The sequence below is a fragment of the Pyrenophora tritici-repentis genome, chromosome 9 (assembly GCF_003171515.1).
Source record: "Pyrenophora tritici-repentis strain M4 chromosome 9, whole genome shotgun sequence".
In the NCBI taxonomy this organism is placed as follows: Eukaryota; Fungi; Ascomycota; class Dothideomycetes; order Pleosporales; family Pleosporaceae; genus Pyrenophora; species Pyrenophora tritici-repentis.
This window is the reverse complement of record NC_089398.1, coordinates 1447906-1468534: the sequence shown is the minus strand read 5'-3', so window position 1 is coordinate 1468534 and position 20629 is coordinate 1447906. Positions and strand designations below refer to the sequence as shown.

Below are 20629 nucleotides of genomic sequence, written 5' to 3'. Positions count from 1 at the left end.
GACTATACTAAAAGTATTATTATGCTAGGGGATGCAAGCGTATCTTTTTAAAGCGACGGGCGCTCTGCAGCTCACTGTCATTCACCACCCCCTCCTACTATTAAGAACATGTACAACAATCAGCGAAAAGCACTTCTTGACCGCCTGTCGCAAACCGCGCACTTAACCCCGCTCCCATGTGCCACATGCCCCGGAGGATTCTAGCCTCCTGGTCCACGGCGACTACTACCGGCGTTCCTTCTCTTCGATAGACCCTTCTCCACGTGACTCTCGAGGCTCGTGCCTATGCCAGAGTCAGTGAAGACACCCTCCCGCTCTAAACCTCGCGGTACCGGTTCTTCTAGAACAAAATCATCATCTTCGTCATCTGCCTCTGTTTCTTCTCGCGTGGGTATATGCTCCAGACCGGGCGTCGTGTCGCGTTCTTCTTTGACCGTTGATGAGCTGTGGGAGAGTGGCTGTTGAGACGGCAGTGTGGGAAACGTGCGGCTTGTGTCACTGTGTGGTGTTTCTGGTTCTACCCCAGCGCCATCAGCAGCCTCGGGTTTGGGTGCGGCCTCGTCATCTTCCTTCTTGATCTTCTTATCCTCGTTTGCAGCCGGCGAAGTAGCCCTACTGAAAACGAAGGTAAAGGCACCCCATATTAATAGCAAAGTGCACATTTCCATGCCCCAGAATGAACCGATACCAACTACTGCGCTTGTGATCCAATGTCGGTACATCAGCCATCGAAGGCCTTCTAGTCGTGCGCTGATGCGTACGCTGACCCGATACACCTCAAGCGGAAGCCTTGACCGCACCTCTAACCTAAGAGAGGACGGAATGTTGCGATAGCCAGGCTCGAACATGACAGATTCCATCATGCTGATCGCAATATGTTCCGACTCAGTATGCCATCCGACAAGGTATAGTGGCAGGCGTAGAAAGCGGTACATCATCTCGAGCATGCGACTGCGGTAGGTGAGCAGGACCGGTCTTTTGCTTCTAGCAAGTATCGTCGGTGTGTTACTCGTGGCACCCTCTGTAACCACTCTCTCTGCCGTAGCTCCTGGAACGCCCCCCTGACTGTGGTCTTCAATATTCCAGTCCTCATCCCAGCCCAGCAGGTGCTTCACACCCTGACCGATGGTTGTTGGTCCCCGGAACTCTAGCCCAACCATCCAGTTGCCAGCCTTGAGGTTTGTATCACTACGTGGAACATCCATCTCTACCACGACATCGTACTTTTGTCGATGCACCAAGCCTGGTATATTCGCGAGCCCGTACGGCCACTTCGCAAGCTTGCCCGTTGGTAGGCCATCTGGCTGAGCGCTGTTGAAAACGAATGGCGAACTGTGGTCGTACTGGAGATATACCGGCACCGTTATGCCGCGAACAGGTATATACGTGTAGTAGAAAGACGAGTATGCAACGACTGCGACGCCAAAGAGTATGGTGGATGTGATGAAGAGTAGTGCTGTGCTGAGGTATGTCTTCAGCAGTGCTGGAGACGTGGCGATGCGGATGGGAAGCAATAGGACGTCCTAAGCATTGATTAGCAGCAGTAGTGGAGAACACGCGGGGGGACCGTTGCACGCGTTGGCCTGTCTTGGGAATACGGGGTACCGGGGTCTTACTGTAGCGAGCTGAAGGATCGACCTATCCTCGCGAAAGTCTTCTTTGACATGCTCCATGTCGTTAGTGCGGGTGCCGCCCAATGCATTAACAAAGTTGTGGTGTTGGCATGATGTAGACGCACATGTTCACATGCAGATGAAGTGTGACGTAGCTTCCGCACAGACAAGCCTCTCCCGCGCTAACGAGTCCACGGCCGTTGCGTTGCGCCATCATCATGCAGGGGCGAACGACAAGCGGGTGCACAGATGAGCGTGCAGTGCATTGTACTCGCCCATCTCACGACGTCCTTTCGTGTCTATATCTAATCTTGTATTAGTCGGCGGCTCGGTACAATTCAAGGGTGGACATGGTCATGAGACAGCAGATATAGAGAACAAATGCATTCAACCAAAAACTACTATACTCCACGCATAATCCTACATGTCGCAGCGGCTCCATACCAATATCGAATACAAACACAGTCAGAAAGTAACAGAGTACTCGATGCGACCATGAGCAACGCGTCGACCTTAACGCCCTTGGTTCAACAGCTTGCTCAGCTGTGGACCTAAACGCCAGAAGCAAAACCCGGCAGATCGCGCTCGTAAAAGACCTGGTATCATCCCAAAAAGCCCATTGCCCCAAAGAGGAAGCTGCGAGGCAAAAAGTGAAAATAGGAAAGCACAAAGGAAAGAGTACTTAACGAAGGTCTAAAGCAAAACAAACGAAATTCGTAATTGCAAACCGGCTACACTAGCTGAGCAAAGTCGACGAGTTGTCACATCGAAAGTCCCGCACAAGGCCGTGAACCGCCCTCAACTTTTATCCAGACCATCTAAAAACAGTCCAAGGACTTTTTAGACTTGTGCATGCATGAAATCGAGTTTGTAGTAACACAGCCGCCGAAACGGCTCGAAGATAAAAGGTCGTGGGTATCGTAACATCGTAGGTACATCTCTTTTAAGACATTACCATGACTTCCTCTGAGATCCCCCTGATCCGCCCTGGGAAGTGTTGGTCGTATACTTGTGATGACATGTGGGCGTTGCGCAATGCCTTCAAGAGAAGGAACCCATCCGGGGAGGTCTACGTGAGGAATCTATGGAGTTTTGCAACCTGGTTGTAGCCCTGGTGGCAGCAGAGAGGGGAGAACTGCGGTTCATGCTAGTCGAGTTCTCAAAAGGCGATTTGGCGATCCTGCTTGACGGCGCACGCTTACGGAGTGGTGTAATTAAAGCCTCAGCTGACTTTCCAGAGCGGACCGGACGGGAGATGGATGCTCGGGCAGCAGGGTCCGATGGCAGAGATGCAACATCACGGTACCGGTTTTGGTTGTTGCGGAAGGCAGTGATGACGGTAGCATCAAAGTGGCCAAGCATGACATCTGACGTGGACCTCTTACGGGCCTTGGGTGTGGTTGTCGAGGGTGCGGCTGGCGTCGAGTCATGTGGCATCATGCTTGAGGTTCCTGGGGTTGCTGGCACATCAGTGTCCTCCACGTCATCCTCTTCTTCTTCAATATCCGTCTCGTCGCCCTCAGAAGGAAATTCCATAAAGTCAGCGATGTCGAGGTTGTCCTCGTAGTCGTCGCTCGAAGAATCATCCTCGTCATCGTCAATAATGCCCATGTCACCATTGGCAGATATGCTTACAAATGGGTAGAAAGCCTCGGGAGGACCGATGCTTTCATGTCCGAACACATAGTCGTTGCTCGGTGCAGACCCAAAAATACCCGTAAGCATGATATCGGCACCAAGGCCGTTGGTTACAAGCTCGTTGCTCACCTCACTGTCGGAGGCATTCAGTTGAGCAATCGAGTTCCTAGGACTGTTGTTGACGGTGCTGCTTGTGCTGCTCTGATAGTCCGTCATTGGGAGCCAAGGCAGCATGATAGTGCGGGGACGATAGAAGCTGACAGTCTTGGTGGCTCGGTTGGTCACCGCAATAGCCTGATCGGTTTCATTGTGGATGAAGACACCGCGAGTGGGGGGAATCTGGCGCCCAATCGGTCGAGAACTGCGCTGAAATGGCTTAGGCGTAGCAGCCCGGGAGCCCGGGGCCGAAGACGGTCGGCGGAGAACAGATTGCTTTTGGGCAGGCGTTTGTGGTAGTTCATCCTCCTCATAGTCTTCTTCATCAGTGGTATCACCCATGTCAGCTGTAAAGGAATGTTAGTCATCGAATAAGAATAAATGAAGGGCACTACCATACACTCATAGCCACTGGATTCACCAGCAGACTCGCCATCGGATTCATCCGAATGGTCGACTTGAGTGATGCGAGACTCGTTTTGTTCAAAGTCCCAGAAGGATATGTCCGACTGGGGAGACGCCATGTCTCCATTGTCATCATCGTTATCCATCTCAAGGAGCTGATGCAGACTGGGAGGTATCTTGTCTTGTTCCATGAAAAGATCAGGGAAGAGGCTGCTATCGAGCTCTGAAGATTCCGAACTGGAACTATCTGATACTTGGACATCGTCATCGAAGCGGACACGCTTAGCAGATCCGTCTGAAAACTTCCTCTTCGCCATAGGGACAGGGGATGCGGGTACAGCCTCGGGCTCGAAGAAATGATTAAATCCAAAGTCAGGGAGACCCGCCATGAACACCTCGTCTAAGGGGGCAGTGACATCGAAGATATTGTCGCTAAAGCAGCTGTCGAGGCTGAGTCGACGAGCATCACGATACTCATTGAGGAGGTTAGTAGCTTGTTGCTCCTCCTGGAGAATGAAGCTCTCTTCTTGTCGCTCCATCATGTCCATGTCGGACTCGTCATCGTCAGGGACAAGATTGACGCCGCTGTAGTCTTCATCGTCGCTCTCAATGGCATTTTCATAGCTTACTGGAGTTTCTTCGTCCTCCTTGTAGGTGAGCAGCGGTATACTTGCCGCATTACTCAGCTTTCGCACCATCTTGCGTCTAGGGAATGACTCTTGATCTGTGGAGTCGTCACCAAACAGCACCGAAGTGCTTGACAGGTTGCTAAAGGTACGCTTTTTGTTGCTCATTAGTAGTTGATTCACGGGGTGTTTGTTGGGCACGAGCAGTTGCTCGGCCCCATGAGACATGGTCTCGTCATCGTCACCATGAGACTCATAGCCTCCTACAGGCTCGACGCGAATAGATGGACACTTTCCTTTGCCCCTGCCTCCCTTGCCGTACCCAAAGGGAAGGGCGGGCACGTCTTCGTCTGTCTCGTCGTCGAGTTCGGTGTCTTTGACGGTACTACTGTCTTCATCATCCTCGTCGTCTTCATCAGCAGCACCTTCGGTGGCTGATTGATCACCGCCGCGTCCTTCGTTGTGGTGCGTGTTTCCAGATACTGTGTCTGGTGAGGTAGATGGTTGTTCACTGCGGTGGGTGCTTGTTGTGGTGTTGTGGATGAGATTGTGGTCTTGGTGATCAAGTCCACCGAGGTCAGATCCCGATGATCGAGCGTGCGTAAGGTGGGCCATGGTTGCCTATGGGTCTTCTAGGCCGGCCGCGTAACGATGAAGTTGAGGTTAGTGAGATGGGTGAAGGACCGAGGGCGGATGGATGTGACGACGAGCGCAAGTCGAAGTGTGAGTTTGGGAAAGGTGACAGCGTTTGGTCGACTGGAAATCTGGTGTACTGAGGGGAAGGGCTTGCGAACTATGTGGAGCCCTTGGTGGTTCGTCGATTTTCGAGCGTTGAGCTGGCAGAAATGACAATGTGTGTGTTTGGCGGCGCAGACCAGACGAGAGCCAATTGATTGAGACGAGTATGCGCAGAGGGTACTGCACGCAGTCGTAGTATTGGTATCGTCGTAGAGGTTGAAATTCCGTGAGCTGTCGGGCTGATGCAGCCCATGGGCGGGCTGCACCAGGAGTTTAGAGCTCAGCGAGTGCCTGCGGCATTGTCTCGACGAAGATGGGTGTTATGAATGCTGGTATTGGGTGTTTCTGGTATAATTCTGTGCGACTTGGACGTCTTTGGGCTGGTGTGGAGAGAGGGTGCGGGCGAGAGCAGAAGGATATGTTTAATTTTTAGTTCCGCCCTAGCGGGACATCTAGCGCCTAGTTCCCTTTGAGCGATGACTCCATATCCGTATGCAACGCCCAAACACCACCAGAGACGCATCCTGCAGGCAGCCAAAACATCTATCCGTAGGCTTGATTCCCTCTCCATGCATCTCAACACCTCTCAAAGGCTTTTCGTGGTCGCTGTGCACAGTGTTTCTGTCGCGTGCCCCCTCGCCAGGAAATTTTGGATTCTCACCGAACTGCCCCACTGAAACTAACTTGGACGTGCGCGCAGCGATGAGGCAACACGGGGCTAATACAGAGTAACGGCTTCAGCCTATTGGCTACTGCTCGGACGCGAGGCCCCGGGTTTGCACATGCTGCAACGAACAGCAGCACGTCCAGTGTAGATTACTTGCTGACTTCCGGCCCCAAGCTTCTCCTGCATCGTCATGTTCAATATCCACACCACCCAAACCATCCAAGATCTTCGAAGACGCAATCATGGGCGGGTCTTCTAACTGAATCTTGCGATGCAATTGTGGCCCTGCCCCTCTTGGAGAAAAAAAAGTACGCACCACTTGACATCGGCAGCGTACCCCTCCAGATCGTATCGATACGCATTGGGCTTGTATCGACGCTGGCGCCCGCAGGCGAAGAGGCGGTGAAGCAAGTGCAAACGTAGCCCGGCGCCTCCAGCAGAAAAGCTACAGCAGCGGGCGGGCCGCTGCTACTGTCACAATGCGGTACATTGGGCTCTGAGACACTGGTGTGTGTATCGTGAGATCACCTCAAACATGTGAATAAAGCACTGCCGAGAGCATTCGCTCTCACGTGTGATGATTTTGTACAGTGGTACACAGCCAATTGCAGTCTTTACTCAGCGCACTTCTGAGCAACTTTTTTTTCCTGCGAGGCTGAGCTTTACCTGGCTTGGTTGCAGGATGCAGGACATGGTGGGCCGGCCCACGGCGTGCTGGTTGGGCCAAAGGCCGGCCTCTTCCGCAGAGCTTGCTGCGGGATCTTCGACGTGTCATATGTGCATATGCTCTTGATTGGCCCTCGGACGCTTACATACGGTAGACGTTGGGGGACAAGATTTCTCATTCGTCCATATCTACCCTGTCGACTATTGCACCAACTTACCAGGCCATGGGGCTGTACAGTATACTAACTAGCTGCTTACCAGAGGCAATAGTCTTTTCTTGTCCCTGCAAGTCTATGTTCAACAATGAGCTGATCAGGGGCGGTCTGGCCTTGGTTGAAATACCAAGTTACCAACCTCTCTTAGTATCAAGTGGAGTAACCGGTGGAGCCGAAAGCCCCGAACACACTCAGGGTATGAAAATCCGGGTCACGCGAGACATATTCGCATACTAGTGGCCCCCATTGAGTATAATATGTATGGGGAAAAATTGTCAACAGTCTCCACGATTGTTGGATGTCTGATTACGCAATTATATACAATAGTCCGGTAGGCTACATGCAAGCGGCCGAAAACGCGGTCCTCCAACGTCTACGGCACCTGATCGGCACCTTCAATATGCCCGGTAAGCTCAAGCGCTGCGGGACCATCAATCTCGGCCAACAGCCCAAGATTGCCCAGATCGCGCATGATGTCCTCGTAGTTGAACCCAAGATAGTAGAGCAACCGCGCAGCCCATTGCAGCGTATCGCGCACTTCTATCCGCGTGGCCTCTTCTAGGTCTTTGCCGCCTTCTCTCTTGATACCCACTTCCTCCTCCACTTTTCGGATGATGGTCCAGACCGTCTGCCGGTTTAGGTGGACGCGGCCCTGAAGGACGATTCTAGCTTCAGAATCCTGGACAAGTTCAATGTCGTCTGGGCGGTTCTCGTAGCTGTCAACCTTGGTGACGCGGTACCTCGGCATAGTGGGTAGTCCACCAGGCGATCGGTATGGCTCAAAAGTCTTTGGTGGCTTGTAGCACCAGTTTTCGACAACCGCCTTACCCTTGCTACTGCCATATCCGTCAAGGATACCAGCAAGTAATCGGTTGAAGTCGTCTGCAGAGAGCTTTACTTCTTGACGCAAGGAGAATGCTAGAAACTGAGAGCCGTAGGTTTTCCAACTTTCATCCACGGTAGACATGATTGAAAGTATGGAGTAAAGCTCGTAGCGTGTTTCCCTCATGATGATTTCTTCCCATGCAAAGAGTAGCTCAGTGAAGGCTTCCTGGGCCAGTAGTATCTCATCTTCAGTGCCACTGGAAGTTCGAAGAAGCTCAGAAACGAACGTTGAAAGGATGATTGATCGTGGCTTGAACCTGAGAAGGGAGGTCTCCTCTATGTAGCTCTGTATGCCTCGCACGGCTTCCCATCGCCGGAGCTGTATCTGGCAGCAGAGCAATGATATTAAAATATCAGCTGGCATTCGCTGCTGCTGGAGTTGCTCGTTCCATATCCCAACTCTTTTGATGACATCCAATACGAGATCATTTTCTCCAGCCAACGTACCAAAGCGAATGATAGACGCAGAGATATTGCGATGACCGTAAAGCTCACGGCCGATAAGAGGGCCATCCAAGTCTTCCGAAAAGAGCAGCCATCGGCCAAGATCATACAGCTTTGCCTCAGTGACTGAGTCCAGCAGACGAGCTAATAGAGGTACTGGCAGCTTGATGTCAAAGGCTGGAAACTCGACTGGCGGCAGTTGGCTTGTGAAAGGCTCATTGTATCGTAATTGCGGGATGCTCCGTAGCAGCTCAAAGAACCGCTGGACCGATTTCTGCTTGTTGTCGTCGGCATATCCCTGTAGTAACTCTAGGGTTGTCACCGCACTCTTGATATCTCCATTTGCGAGAAATGTCCGCATCGCCCTGTGTAGCAAACTGAGTGTAAGGGTAGTGGGCTCGAAGAAGTAGGGTACTTCAGTCTCGGCCGTGGAAGACGCATTTGCAGCACTAACCTCAGCGCCAAACCCTGGGGCAAGCTCAACAATACGCAATAGTAGCTCGGGCCGCTTCTCAGGTACAAATCCCCCAGACTCGAGGAGACGCGCCATGATTGAGTCCCAAGCTGATGATCCAAGGCTGAGATTGTTCATATCCATCAGGCCCTTGAGGGTCTTGATGGATGTAATCAGGCATTCTGGGTCAACGCCACGACTTCCTACTCCTACACGCATCTGGTTGACAAGTCCATCCACGAATGCTGTAACGATTTCACTACTTATTGTTCTTCGGGTCCGTGCTCGATCCTCTGCACTTGCAGAAGCGTTGTCGTTCATTGGGAGTAGGGACCAAATTCTTTTCGATAATGGCATTTTCTTTTGCTCCGCTTCCATAATCTCTCGCCAGCTGATAAGTCCCCAGCTGTGATCCCCTTGCTTGGTCGCCAATCGCTCTAATATCGCAGTACCATCCAGTATCCAGCCGCCATATAAACACGACCACAAAACAAGCTCCAGCCATAACTCCGGGGCGACCTCTGTGACTTGGACTTTGTACCGAGACCCTGGTATTTCGTGGCCAAGAAAGTAATGAGCGTTCGCACGCTCCTTTGCCGTCTTCACAGACGCTTCGTGGGCCTTCCAAGTGGCATCAGACAGAGCTGTAAGGATCTTAGACGATAGCATGTGCAACGTGGGAGGCTGCTGCAGAGCAGTTTTATCCTCATGGGCCCGGTACGTGTATACAGAGTCCGGCATGAGGCCTAGATGATGCAGATGGGCGACTATTTCCAAGACATATGGCATAATGGTATCCTGGCCATGGTTGCTCTGCTCCGCCGCCGTCAATATCATGTTGCCCAGGGTCCTCCAGACTAGCCCCATTGCTCGCTTTATAGAAACACTTTTATATTTTATCGAATCGGGGGAAGAGGCTAGGACATCTAGTGTGAGATTCAGTTTGGACAAGGGATGTGCTCGTTCGAGTCTGATCGGACGTTTGGTGAGCAATTGTAGAGACTGGCCCTCGCTACCCTTCCATGTTTGGCTTGGATGATGTACCAACTGGCTTGTAAGGTCAACCGATTCCTGTTCGTGCTCAACGAGCTTCTTCACCATCCATATCAAGTTCTGCCAAAGCCCTCTCTGCCAGAGGTGGTCAAGAATGTCCACCGAGGCATCGTGGGCGGTATTGAGAAAAATAGCAAGATCTAGTGAGGTCACGGGTATTTCTGGAATATCCGCTGGATTGTGTCGTAACGGGGTCGGGAGGAATGGGTCAATTACGTTAAACCATGCATCGACATGGCTACGAGTCTCGGTGGGTGGGAATGGTATGGATGAAGGGATATATTCCGATGGCTTCGGTGGAAGCTCTTGAAAAATTGCATCCTGGGTATGCTGGGCTGGCGATTGCGTAAATGTATGTTCATCTTGGGAGCGGCGTTTCCTCGATGTGAAGGTGCGTTTTGAGGGTCTGGCGAGGGTCGGAACGAGGAAAGCGGGCACAGAACAGGACGTAGCGACACCGCGCGCGCTTGGGCGGAAAGCCTGTGTCAGGATTCTGCGAAAGCATGTATGCGCAGCGCTCATTGAAGGGTGGCGGATACACGGTGAGGGTGAATGTTCGTGGCAGCCGCATGTCTTCAACTTTTTCCGACTAGCATCATGACGAAGTGCACTCTCTCTAGTTCCGAGACGCGCTAGAGACGTTACAGGGATCCGTGGCCAAAGCTCCCGCTCTGCGACTAGCCTCCCCCTCTGACCTCACGCGTCAACGGTGCGCGACAATTGCGAAATAAATCGGATCAAACAATATTCTCGTCCGATTTCCGAAAAATTGCATCCGCATAGAGGCTTGCTCCTTGAATCTAATAGGCACATCTCATTTCTGCCACTCCGCAAATATGGGTGTCTATCGCGTCGGTAAGCTCTACCAGCATGTCGCGCGACCTGCCACTATGCTAATCATACTCCAGAGGTGTCTCCCAACAACCGTGCTAGTTGCCAGGTCAAGGCTTGCAAGGATACTGGAGACAAAATCACAAAAGGTGAATTTCGCTTTGCAGTCCAGGTCACCATTAAAGACCACCAAAGCTGGCAGTACCGCCATTGGTATGTTCACATTTTAACCCCATTGGACATGTTTACTGACCTGTACAGGGGATGCGTCACTCCCAAGCAAATGGAGAACCTGGTTGAGACGTGCGGAGGCGACACGGAAATGGTCGACGGCTACGATGAGTTGCCCGAGGAGTTCCAGGAGAAGGTCAAATATGCACTTGAGCATGGCCATATTCCAGACGAAGACTGCACCCGCGTAAGTGTTTCTGAGCATTCTGTTGATCTTCTTACTGACAACTCTAGGATCCCGAGTTGAACCGCCCAGGCATCAAGAGGTCTAGAGCGAAGAAGGGAAAGAAGGACGCCGACGATGAGGCTGAAGACGCTGATGACGCTCCGGCACCCCCTCCGAAGGTCAAGGCCCAGCCTAAATCCAAGGCCAAGTCCAAGAAAGCAGAGAAGGTCAAAGATGAGGAGATGGACGAGGATGAAGAAGATGTCCCCGCTCCAGCACCTGCCCCGAAGAAGCGTGGTAGAGCTCCTAAGAAGGAGGCTGTTGAAGAGGAGGATGGCGAGGAGGCCCCACCTGCGAAGAAGGTTCGCGCCAGCGGCAGGAGCAAGAAGACTACCCAGTACAAGGAGGAGAGCGATCACGATGAGGCTCCCGCCCCCAAGAAGGCCCGTGGTAAAAAGGCAGCGGCCAAGAAAGAGGTGGTTGAGCCCGAAGAGGAGGGTAGCGATGTCGAGGAGGAGGCGCCCAAGCCTAAGAAAGCTCCGCAGAAGAGGTAAGTCACATTAACTGCTGTAATCCGCCATGTTCAGGGCTAACTCAACTACAGAGGCCGCAAGAAGGCTGCTGCAGCCGACGAGTAAGTCTGTATCGCTGACGAAGCGCACCGTCATGTTCGATAGCGCAGTTTGTGTATATGGCAAAGGGCGTTAGGGTGTCAGTCGTCGTCACTTCTAAGTGCGTATCGTTCATGTAGCAGAGATACCCAGAGATACTACATAAGAGAGCAAGAGGCTGAAAATTTCCTAGTTTCATGTATAGCCCAAAGCATGTTTTGTATCTTCTTACGAAATCCGTTTCTGACTATCAATCGTGTCTTCATTATCCAGTTCTCGGGGTATCAAGTCTCCATCGTCCCTCATTATCGTCCCTCATTATCATGACTCGTTAGTCATCCAAGCCGTGCCAGTCTTTATCGTACAGTTGATTCCACCAAATTACTCACAACCCATTACCGTTCCGTATATCTCCCCCACACCAACAATTAACCCGCCAACCGCATCTAGTACCTCAAACCACATACAATGTCACCTTCCTACTTCTCACCCTTCTCAATCCGCATCTTCTCCATCTCCTGATCCCGAATCATCGCCCAATCCACCATAGTCCTACCATCCACACAGTTGATCGTAGGCACCAAGTCCTTGAACCCATTACCCTCCCGATGGCGTTGCGTAAGATGCTGCTGCGAGACGAACTTCCCGTCGCAGGCCTCGGAGTGGTGGATAGAGCAACGCAGTGTGGATGTAGTGACAGGATGCTTGACATCAGGTTTCTCAGCGCCCGCCATGGAGGAAACTGTCGGGGTGCGAGGTAAGTTAGACGGGTTGGCGGCGTTGTAGGCTTCATTGAGGATCTTGGATGCGGCGCGGGGGCGGCCTGTGTGGGTGGGCACGTAGGAGGGGGACCGGGGCGGTGTGTCTTGGAAGCTCGGAAAGGCGGAGGTACCGGTTTCCGGGACAATGGGGAAGGCGAAGGGAGGTGTCGTGGGCATGTCGGTGCGGTTGGGGCTGCGAGGAGCGCGGTTAATCATGAGCTGGGACAGAGGAGATGGTTTAATCTGGGAGCCAACATGAGGCGTCTCTGACTTTTGCGAGACAGGCTTTTTCTGCTTGGACAATACCTCCATGGACCGAACATGATTAGATTCCAGTCCGCCTAGTAATGGCTCAAACTCATTCGCATCCTCCGAATCACTAGACGAGTCAAACGGACTACGCGTCCCGATAGGTATCTCATTGGGCGTCTGCTTCTTAGAAGTAGTGGTACCAATCATATCCGAGTGACCGGTCCTATGGAGATACAAGCCATCTTTCTCTTCGTCAGTCGTAGGACCCGGGCTATTGTCCCTGGACTGTTGCCGTGAAGCCTGGCGCGACGGATGCTGCGAGACAATTTCCACAAACGCAATCACGTCTTCGGGATCCATCCAGCCCTGTTTCACGGAAAACTTTTCGATCGAGTCTTTCACCGAGAATCCAGGAAGGCGAAGAGAAGTCATAGACCGACGAACACCTTCTTCGGATAGTAGCTGTTCCAGGCGCGTAGTGCTCGCTGCGGAACGATGTAGACCATGGCCAGGAACACTAAGACCGTAGTTGGGTGAGACGGCGCGCGAGACCAATGGAGTGTTGTCGATGGAAGCTTGGCGTGATCCTGGGGCGGAGTAGGCGAGGTAGTGACCACGATCGTGGGGAGTGAATCTCAAGCCCGCCAATGTTGAAGGTGCATGGGTGGGGAGAGGAGCTGCTACAGTTCCCATGCGAGGGGCGTTGTTGAGCGCGGCAAGTGAGATGCTCGTGCTGTTGAGGGCATCAGGTGAAATTCGGGCGTTGAGGGCAGCAAGTGAGATACTGCGCGAAGCTACTGGTGTAGGTACAAACAGTGTAGTCTTTGATGAGACACGTGAGAGGGGCGCACTTGACACACGCTGCGGTGCAGTTTCCTTGTGAGTCGTGGTGACATCATCCTCGTTTGCGTCAGTAGTCACTGCCACAGTCTCGGCCTCGGTCTCTACTTCTTCCTTTGGCTTCGCCTCTTCTTCCAGTACTCCCTCAGTCTCTTTCTTCCTGAGCTCTTCTTGCTGCTGCTGCTGCTGCTGCTGCTGATATTCAAACTCGTGAACACATGCTCTCTTGAGGGCGGAGATGGTGCACTCGTCGACCAGATCCGGCGCGTTTCGATCGTAAGGCGGCGCAAGATGTTGAGCCACACCGACAATGTTAATCCCTTGCTTGGTCGAATACGGGACTGGTTCGACGGGAACGCCCGCTGGGTATGCGTAGACAAAGTGGCCGCGGTAGTGGTACGCAACACCTGTTTCCAGCGTATGGCAGCCTTTAACACCACCAATGTACACCTTCTGGTGGATGGCTTTGTGCCGCGCGATCCTCGCTGTTGCTTGTTTAGTATTGCAAATTTCAAGTGATGTGTGAGAAACTCCACGAAATGCCTGGTCGATCCATGACGCAGTGGTAACTCTGCTTGTCCTTCCAGGCTTAACTTACCGTTATTAATTAGCTTTTGTTGCCCAGACATGTCAATGGGCACAGCAAAAGCTGTCTGTTGTAATTGAATTTTATTGATGAACTCAAAAAACGACACAGGGCCGGCGAGCGACGGGGAGGTTTCCGAGCGGCACTGGCCGTAGCGAGGGGCAGAGATTGTAATATGAGTAGTGTCGTCGTGCCAGGTTGGGCGACTCACGCGCGTGATGGAGGTCAAATTGCAACGACAAACCGAAACGAAGCTAAGGCCATATTGGGGAGCCCCACGTGGTGCATAGCTGTGAAAGTGAAGGGGAAATGGAGCAGCGCGTGATGAAAGCTCCGTAAACATACCAAGTATGACGTTATGGCAGTTGAACCCCAACACACATACAATGCTTTGATAATGGAAAATTCGAGCAGACAGATACGAAGAAATGAGATTTGCAAGTTTTTGAATATGCTGACACAGCAAACCATCACACATTCAAGGACACATACATACACAGCAATAGAAGAGAGGGTATGATCAGAGTGAATGGGATATCATATTGAATACAGGAAAATGGACAAACCAACCATTAATTCAATGGATACAGATGTAGAGTGTCCTATCCTGCTATTTGCTCATCAAGTGACGCCTTGCAACCAAAGTGTTGCTTAGCGAACAGAAGAGGTTCCATCGCTGCCATCCGCCGCTGCACCAAGGCCCTCCTCGTCACCAGGCTCGCGGTAGGTGCCAGACGTTTTCGTGGCGCCCCGGGTACGCTCTTCGATGATGTTGCTGCTGTCAATGGCATCCTTCTCGTCGCGTTCTGGATGTGGTTAGCAATGAGCATGCAGTGATTAATGAGCAACCTACCAAGCTGCTTATCAGAGTCACCTCCGTTATCGTACTCGGTGGACTCTACGGGCGCCTCATCTTTCTGAACGGGGATTTGAGACTGGCCGGTACGGGAAGTGTAGTCGTTGTCGACAACGTCGCCGCTGGGGATATCGTTGGAGCTCATGTTGAAGATGGTGTTGGAGCTTGTTGGGATTAAGTTGTAGATATGTTGTGCTTGTGCTTGTAGATTGAGGGGAAGATGATTGAAAGGTATGTTGCTGACCACTGTAGGTGAGGATAGCTCTTTATATGCTTCTTGTCAGTTGTAATGATACGTCATTATGTCGACCAAGTACACCCACGCCCCTAGTGTGACAGTGCGCCCAAAACAATGAGCAGGCTGGATACGCGATCTGGACCACAGTCTACGATCACGATGATGACAATATGGTCATGACAGAATACCCACCCCCACAACATGCCAAACAGCATGGCATTGGTGTGTACCGCTAGTGGGTAGGGCTATGGCCATCCGGCACACGGGACCCTGTACTAGAGACGGGAGCTGTCCCCTATAGGTAGCATGCATAAGCGGACTTGCTATGCGGTGAGTGTTGTTATGTCATATGTTTGTGTAGTTGCCGTCAAGCAGCTCGTTGTAGGTGAGCACAAAGGGAAGCCGCGTGAAGCCATACAGACGTCTGTAGCCGTCTGTAGCACATGGTGAAGCTGCGTCATGCTTGCGCAACTGGCACAATTTAGTTAGCCTCCGTAATGTCTACCTAGCAGCCCTAATGTACAAGGAACAGGATGCGGCTCGTATACACAAGCCTAGAATCACATGCTAAAGTGGGTGACATCGACGTCAACACACGTGTAGTGGAGTTCTTTGTTAGGAATCGAGATTGGCGAGATCGATCTTGCATAGAGATTACGGATACGTCGTCTGAAGTCGATGACGCTAGGGCTTGAAGGTGAAAGTTTGTTTTTGTGATGGCTGGGTTGACGTTGAGAGCACTGACGCGAAACGCGAGATCGCGACTTCATGACGTCTGAGGTGCGCTTGCTGACAAGGGCCGCCAACACAAAGCAAAAAGTAGCCTCGAACGTTTCAAAACATTTGCAAAAGAAGAATTACATTTCAACATAGGCATACAGAGCAACACCAATCATTGCCCCAAGGTTATACAAATGTAACTACAACGCCGAGACGCAAACCGCTTTATCAGATAATACGACCGCGGACAAACTATGCACTCGCTTCAGTCGCTGTTCCGCTCTCACTCGTGTCTTTCTTCGCATCCTCAGTCTTCTTCGCGGCAGCCATCTGCCACACCGGAATAGCTGCTCGTCCAGCCGGACCCCTGCCGTAGGAAGGGAGGGTCTTTTCTGTGCTCGGAGTTGAGGCAGATGCAGCTGTTGCGTTGCCGTTCGTCTGGCTCTCAGCAGTGCTGGTGCCGTTTGTTGACTCGCTCGGGGCAGGGGTAGATGATGACTGTGGTGTTGATATAGAAGCAGCGGATGTTCCATTTACGGCAGGCGCCGATGCAGCGCTTGACTGACCGGCTCCATAGTAGCCGGAGGTAGCGCTCTGTGGACGTGGTGCAGCAGGTGCACTCATCCTGTTGCCAATCAGAGTCTTCAGACTCTTGAGCTCAGTTGACAACTCCTTAAGCCTGGCGTCAGTCGCTTCCTTCTGAGACTCCAATGCCTTGGGGATCAGATCCCTCAAGCCGCGCACATCATCCTCTATACGCCTGTTGTCATCCCCTTGCCTCTTTGAAGACTCCTTAAGGCTCAAGAGTACACCTTCCACCTCGCCAAGCGCATCATCAAGCCTCGAAGTCCTCGCCTCCTCTGATGCCTTGAGTGCGGCTGTGTCGGTGTTGAGTTGTTCCAGGAGGTCGAATGCGCGCTTGAAAGACTCGTCGACGGACGCCTTGTCTTGCTCTAGTTGAGGTTGCGTAGGTGGTTGTATTAGGGGTAGGACGTATCGTTTCGCTGTGAAATAAAGACCGTATCCTACTCCGCCCATGACCGTGGCCATGATGAAGTAGTCTCGCCAGTCGCGTTTTGGCGGCCTAAGTTGTGTCAGCAATGAAGTGCGGTACGTCTAATATTTTGCGCGTACTCTGGTGGTGGCGGCGGTTGCCAGTATCCTTGGGGGGGATAGCTTGCATATGGGGCGGCGGGTGGTGGTCGGTATGCATTGTTGGATACCGCAGATGTCTGTGGAGGAGGTGCGGGCTGGCCTGGGTCTTCTGCAGCACGTGCGAGTGAAATATCGACCTCTTCCTGAGTGAGGTTCTTGGATTGCAGGAAAGCGATGCGCTTCTCAAGGGGCGCGCTGGCAACTGACGGATCCTGGAGGACTAAGCACGCCTGTTAGCATCGTCGCGTAGCGTGTGACATGCGGCAACCTACAGGATACAGCCGACGTTATGAGATCCTCGCGGACCATGTTGGCTACACGTTAACGCAATGCCGGCAGCATGCGCACACTTTGGTTGATGAAGATGCTAGAGAGTCGCGAAATGACGAGCCGAATCATGGAGGCGGGTATGCCGAGGCTCCTTGATGTCGGCCGGCGCTCGGTTCCGCCTCGCTCTCACGTGGAGCGGCCGCATCGCTTTTCCGACTTGGACGCTACGACGCGAGACGACCACGCTTATCTATTATAGTCCGTGCCTGATCCATGATTACAAGGGTTGATGTTCACGGACAACAATTGTTCCAAAACGTTGAATTTCTTCTATGAAACTCATTTCAAGGACACCAATGCCACCCATCCATCACCACCGCTCTCAATTCGCCTATTACAAGACTAAAATACTCCAACGCGCATATGTCAGTGATCCATACGTTTTTAGTCTCGGAATGAGATTAAAAAAGAAAGAAGGAAAGAAGAGGAGGTCACATTATTTATACATCGAGCGACTCGCAGGGCACGGAAAGATGCTATACTGACTAGAAGGGGAACTTCAAGGTTTTTAAAGAAGCTTGAAGACGTTTGGGAAACACATACAATGGAACCAGGATTTCATTTGAATTTCCGCGAGTAGAGCATAAAGAATTCCAGGAGTTCATATTCCAATTGCTTGCCATTTTGTGATGAGGAGGGAAACAAAGAAACTTCACAGAACATGGGTACTGTTAGAACCATTTTTAAAAGGCACAACAAGCACAAGTCATTCGTGCCTTTTTCCGGAATGTTTTAGAGCCCAGGGCGTAAGATTGGAAAGCAAGAGTGATACTCCCAAGGGCCGAATTATTGCGCTTTTTATATCCCAGGAAACAAGCACGGTCCATGCATTGTATCCGTCAGTCCTTCAAAACAATCCTGGACACAGACATGGTCTTCCAGGATTTTTATTCTTGGGGAGTTGGAAAACATTAGATGTCTTATATCAATTTTGAAAACAAAGAATTTCGGTGGAAATATGAAAGGGTATATAAGCGGTTCTACAGCACAAAAATCAGGATACTGTTCGCCCTCCATTTGAATATAGCTTCCCTCTTCAACGCACGAATATCCCAAAGCTTGAGGTATATTGTTGGCAAGTAAAAGGGTGTATGGTTTAGACTCGCAGACACAGACATCGAAAAGAATTTGGCCAATTTTTGGAACAAAGGAAACACCCTCTTGTGAGGGCTTACTTTTTTTGTAGAAGATGGAGAATAGTTAGTGAGTAGCAGAAGAACCTGGAACCACCAGTCTTGACGGACATTTAAATCTGCTACCCCAACGCCAAGGGAAGCAGCAAGACCATCGGTCTCCCAGAAGCCAAATTTAACAAAGAAAGTAAACAGCTTTAAGTTCGGACACAGAAGGCAGTCCATTGTTCGCATACAGTGCGGTTTTAACAGCGAAACAATTCCATAGGATTTGTTACCGAGTTTTTTAGAAAATTATCTAGGTAGAGAAAAGGTCTGGAGTTTAGGAGCTTAAGAACCGGAATTTCCGGGGGGTTTATACCTAGTACCACACCGCCAAAGGAAGCTGCGCGACCATCAATACGCACTGCTATGCTTTTAGATAAGTAGAGAGGCATCTATACAGTTTTGTTTCAACTCAGATGGTAGACGGCAGATTATATACTGGCGGACCGGGATTCTTTGGGAAGCGGGAACAACGCCATGAAGTATAGCGTCTGACTTTTCTAAATGATGGATTTTTAGAACAGCGGAACAACCCCATGAGAAGGTGATTCGCCTGATTTCTGTGAAAAAATGGAGTTTTCGGAGGGCGGAAAAACACCATTTGGATAAGTTTGAAGTTTTAGGAAAACTGGAAAAGGTGTGTAATAGAAGAGTAATACTCTATGTTGACGGGAGAGACTTTTATACCCACGAGCTAGACGTTCAGGAGCGCGCCACAATATAAGATGCCCTTCGTTGTTTTGAGAAAGGGTGGCAAGGTGTTTGTAACACCTCGCCGGAAGATTTCAGTCTCACCGTCCATCCCCAAAGCCCTATTTTATTCGGGAAGAAGGCTCTCAGCATGTGGACAATGCTGTGATTGTTCAAGTTTCTCAAAAACTCCATAACAGATGAGTATAGTTTTTTTTATACATGTTTGCTGGTGATAGAGTGGCAGAAGCATCTCGCAGCATCGGGTACATTTTTGGAAAGACGGAAGACAACCATCTACATTTTGCCGCCATTTTCAGATTTTCAGGAAATAAAGGAAGAGTAAGGAGAGAGACCACACCCGGTGTAGGAAAGGCTTTATGCACCAAGAACATATCAGTTTGTTCTCTCACCCTTTTGGTTTTCAACTACGTGACCTCTCCAGACTCGCCACACACATCCGTAGATTTTGTTGCGTATTTCAAGGAATATATGGTGGAAGAACACATCATCCGATCGGGTTTTTTTTCGATAGATTTTATAATTTGTAGAATCTCCCTTTCCACCTCCATATGTATGCGGATTCAAGCTTTTTGACTTGTCCTCCGCTGTCTCGCGGACACATTAAGGAAGTCCATGGTTTGGAAGGCGGACACGCTCCTCACCATGCCAAAGCGAAACGTTGAGTTTTAAAAGTACCAGAGAGTCTTATGAGGGGTAACTTGGAGTTTTTAGTGCTTAATAGGCAAAAAGAGAGGGGAGTCCATAAGTGGCGGGTAAGAAAAGTTAGAAGAAAGCTAACCATGTCCCGTGGCCTTCTCGCACTTAAGTTTTTGGAAAAGACAGAACACCGCCATACTCTGCCACCACAGCTTTTTAGAAAAGGTCGAAATCTCCATCGTTTCTTTGTTTTGTATTTCAGAAGAAGACAGAACGTTCCCATGTTGTGGTTAGAGTAATGTTTTGGAAAAGACAGAACTCTCCGTGTCGCTCTCGTTTTCAAGTTTCAGAAAAGACACGAGGTCTTCACTCATTACCACGATCGAATTTCAGAACCGGCAGAAATGCCTATGACCTGCCACCATTTAATTTTTAGAAAACCCATAAGCCTCCATAGTAGGCTGTTGTAAATATTTTTAGAAAAGCCAGAAACCCTCATGCCCTATCCGCAGCTAAGTTTTAGAAAACGCACAAGCCTCCATGGCATCTTGTCATAGATTTTTTAGGAGAAAAAAAAAGCAGGAATCTCCACATAGTTCTGTTTCTCAAGCCGTTTAATTTTTGTAAAAGCAGAGGAAAAGTATTTCTGATAAAGAAGAGAAGAGGAGGGAAGGTGACAAGGCAGCGAAAGACGGTATTTATGCATCTGCAACGCTAGGCAGAGGGGCCTTGCACGTGACACTGCTCCATGCACCTGGAAGTCATGCATGTGTGTGCATGTTTCGAAGCCGAAGATAACTAAAATAATAGCACATGAGAATGCATGTAGAGTCAAATAATATGATGATGGTAAATCTGTACCATTAATTCTGAAATATATGTATGTAGTTTATAACTATGTAAAATCTGGCCAAAAGAGAAAAATGCCATGTAAATGCTATGAAAAAAAAACGCCGTAGAATGC

At 50.7% G+C, this 20629-nt stretch overlaps 8 protein-coding genes across 8 annotated transcripts; 2 read left to right on the top strand and 6 right to left on the bottom strand.

The window, feature by feature from the left end:
• Positions 1-200: 200 nt before the first annotated feature.
• Positions 201-1673, bottom strand: PtrM4_149380 (Seipin domain containing protein; the record flags this gene model as incomplete). The annotated part of the gene is made up of 2 exons (XM_001938598.2): positions 201-1523; positions 1617-1673. 2 exons carry the CDS (start codon positions 1671-1673, stop codon positions 201-203), a joined length of 1380 nt encoding a protein of 459 aa, XP_001938633.1.
• Positions 1674-2654: 981 nt separating this feature from the next.
• Positions 2655-5053, bottom strand: PtrM4_149370 (uncharacterized protein; the record flags this gene model as incomplete). The annotated part of the gene is made up of 2 exons (XM_001938599.1): positions 2655-3754; positions 3808-5053. 2 exons carry the CDS (start codon positions 5051-5053, stop codon positions 2655-2657), a joined length of 2346 nt encoding a protein of 781 aa, XP_001938634.1.
• Positions 5054-7097: 2044 nt separating this feature from the next.
• PtrM4_149360 (uncharacterized protein) lies at positions 7098-10082 on the bottom strand (the record flags this gene model as incomplete). The annotated part of the gene is made up of 1 exon (XM_001938600.1): positions 7098-10082. The coding sequence occupies one exon, from the start codon at positions 10080-10082 to the stop codon at positions 7098-7100; it is 2985 nt and encodes a 994-aa protein (XP_001938635.1).
• A 314-nt stretch (positions 10083-10396) lies between these two features.
• Positions 10397-10894, top strand: PtrM4_149350 (uncharacterized protein; the record flags this gene model as incomplete). Its single annotated transcript, XM_066109989.1, has 4 exons — positions 10397-10415; positions 10469-10604; positions 10653-10809; positions 10889-10894. The coding sequence occupies 4 exons, from the start codon at positions 10397-10399 to the stop codon at positions 10892-10894; spliced, it is 318 nt and encodes a 105-aa protein (XP_065959972.1).
• Positions 10895-11030: 136 nt separating this feature from the next.
• Positions 11031-11426, top strand: PtrM4_149340 (uncharacterized protein; the record flags this gene model as incomplete). The annotated part of the gene is made up of 2 exons (XM_066109988.1): positions 11031-11338; positions 11393-11426. 2 exons carry the CDS (start codon positions 11031-11033, stop codon positions 11424-11426), a joined length of 342 nt encoding a protein of 113 aa, XP_065959971.1.
• Positions 11427-11878: 452 nt separating this feature from the next.
• Positions 11879-13105, bottom strand: PtrM4_149330 (Tymo-45kd-70kd domain containing protein; the record flags this gene model as incomplete). Its single annotated transcript, XM_001938602.2, has 1 exon — positions 11879-13105. The coding sequence occupies one exon, from the start codon at positions 13103-13105 to the stop codon at positions 11879-11881; it is 1227 nt and encodes a 408-aa protein (XP_001938637.2).
• Positions 13106-14489: 1384 nt separating this feature from the next.
• On the bottom strand, positions 14490-14839 carry PtrM4_149320 (uncharacterized protein; the record flags this gene model as incomplete). Its single annotated transcript, XM_001938603.2, has 2 exons — positions 14490-14644; positions 14692-14839. The coding sequence occupies 2 exons, from the start codon at positions 14837-14839 to the stop codon at positions 14490-14492; spliced, it is 303 nt and encodes a 100-aa protein (XP_001938638.1).
• A 1065-nt stretch (positions 14840-15904) lies between these two features.
• PtrM4_149310 (peroxisomal membrane anchor protein (Pex14)) lies at positions 15905-17116 on the bottom strand (the record flags this gene model as incomplete). The annotated part of the gene is made up of 3 exons (XM_001938604.1): positions 15905-16736; positions 16787-17027; positions 17080-17116. 3 exons carry the CDS (start codon positions 17114-17116, stop codon positions 15905-15907), a joined length of 1110 nt encoding a protein of 369 aa, XP_001938639.1.
• Between the last annotated feature and the right edge of the window lie 3513 nt (positions 17117-20629).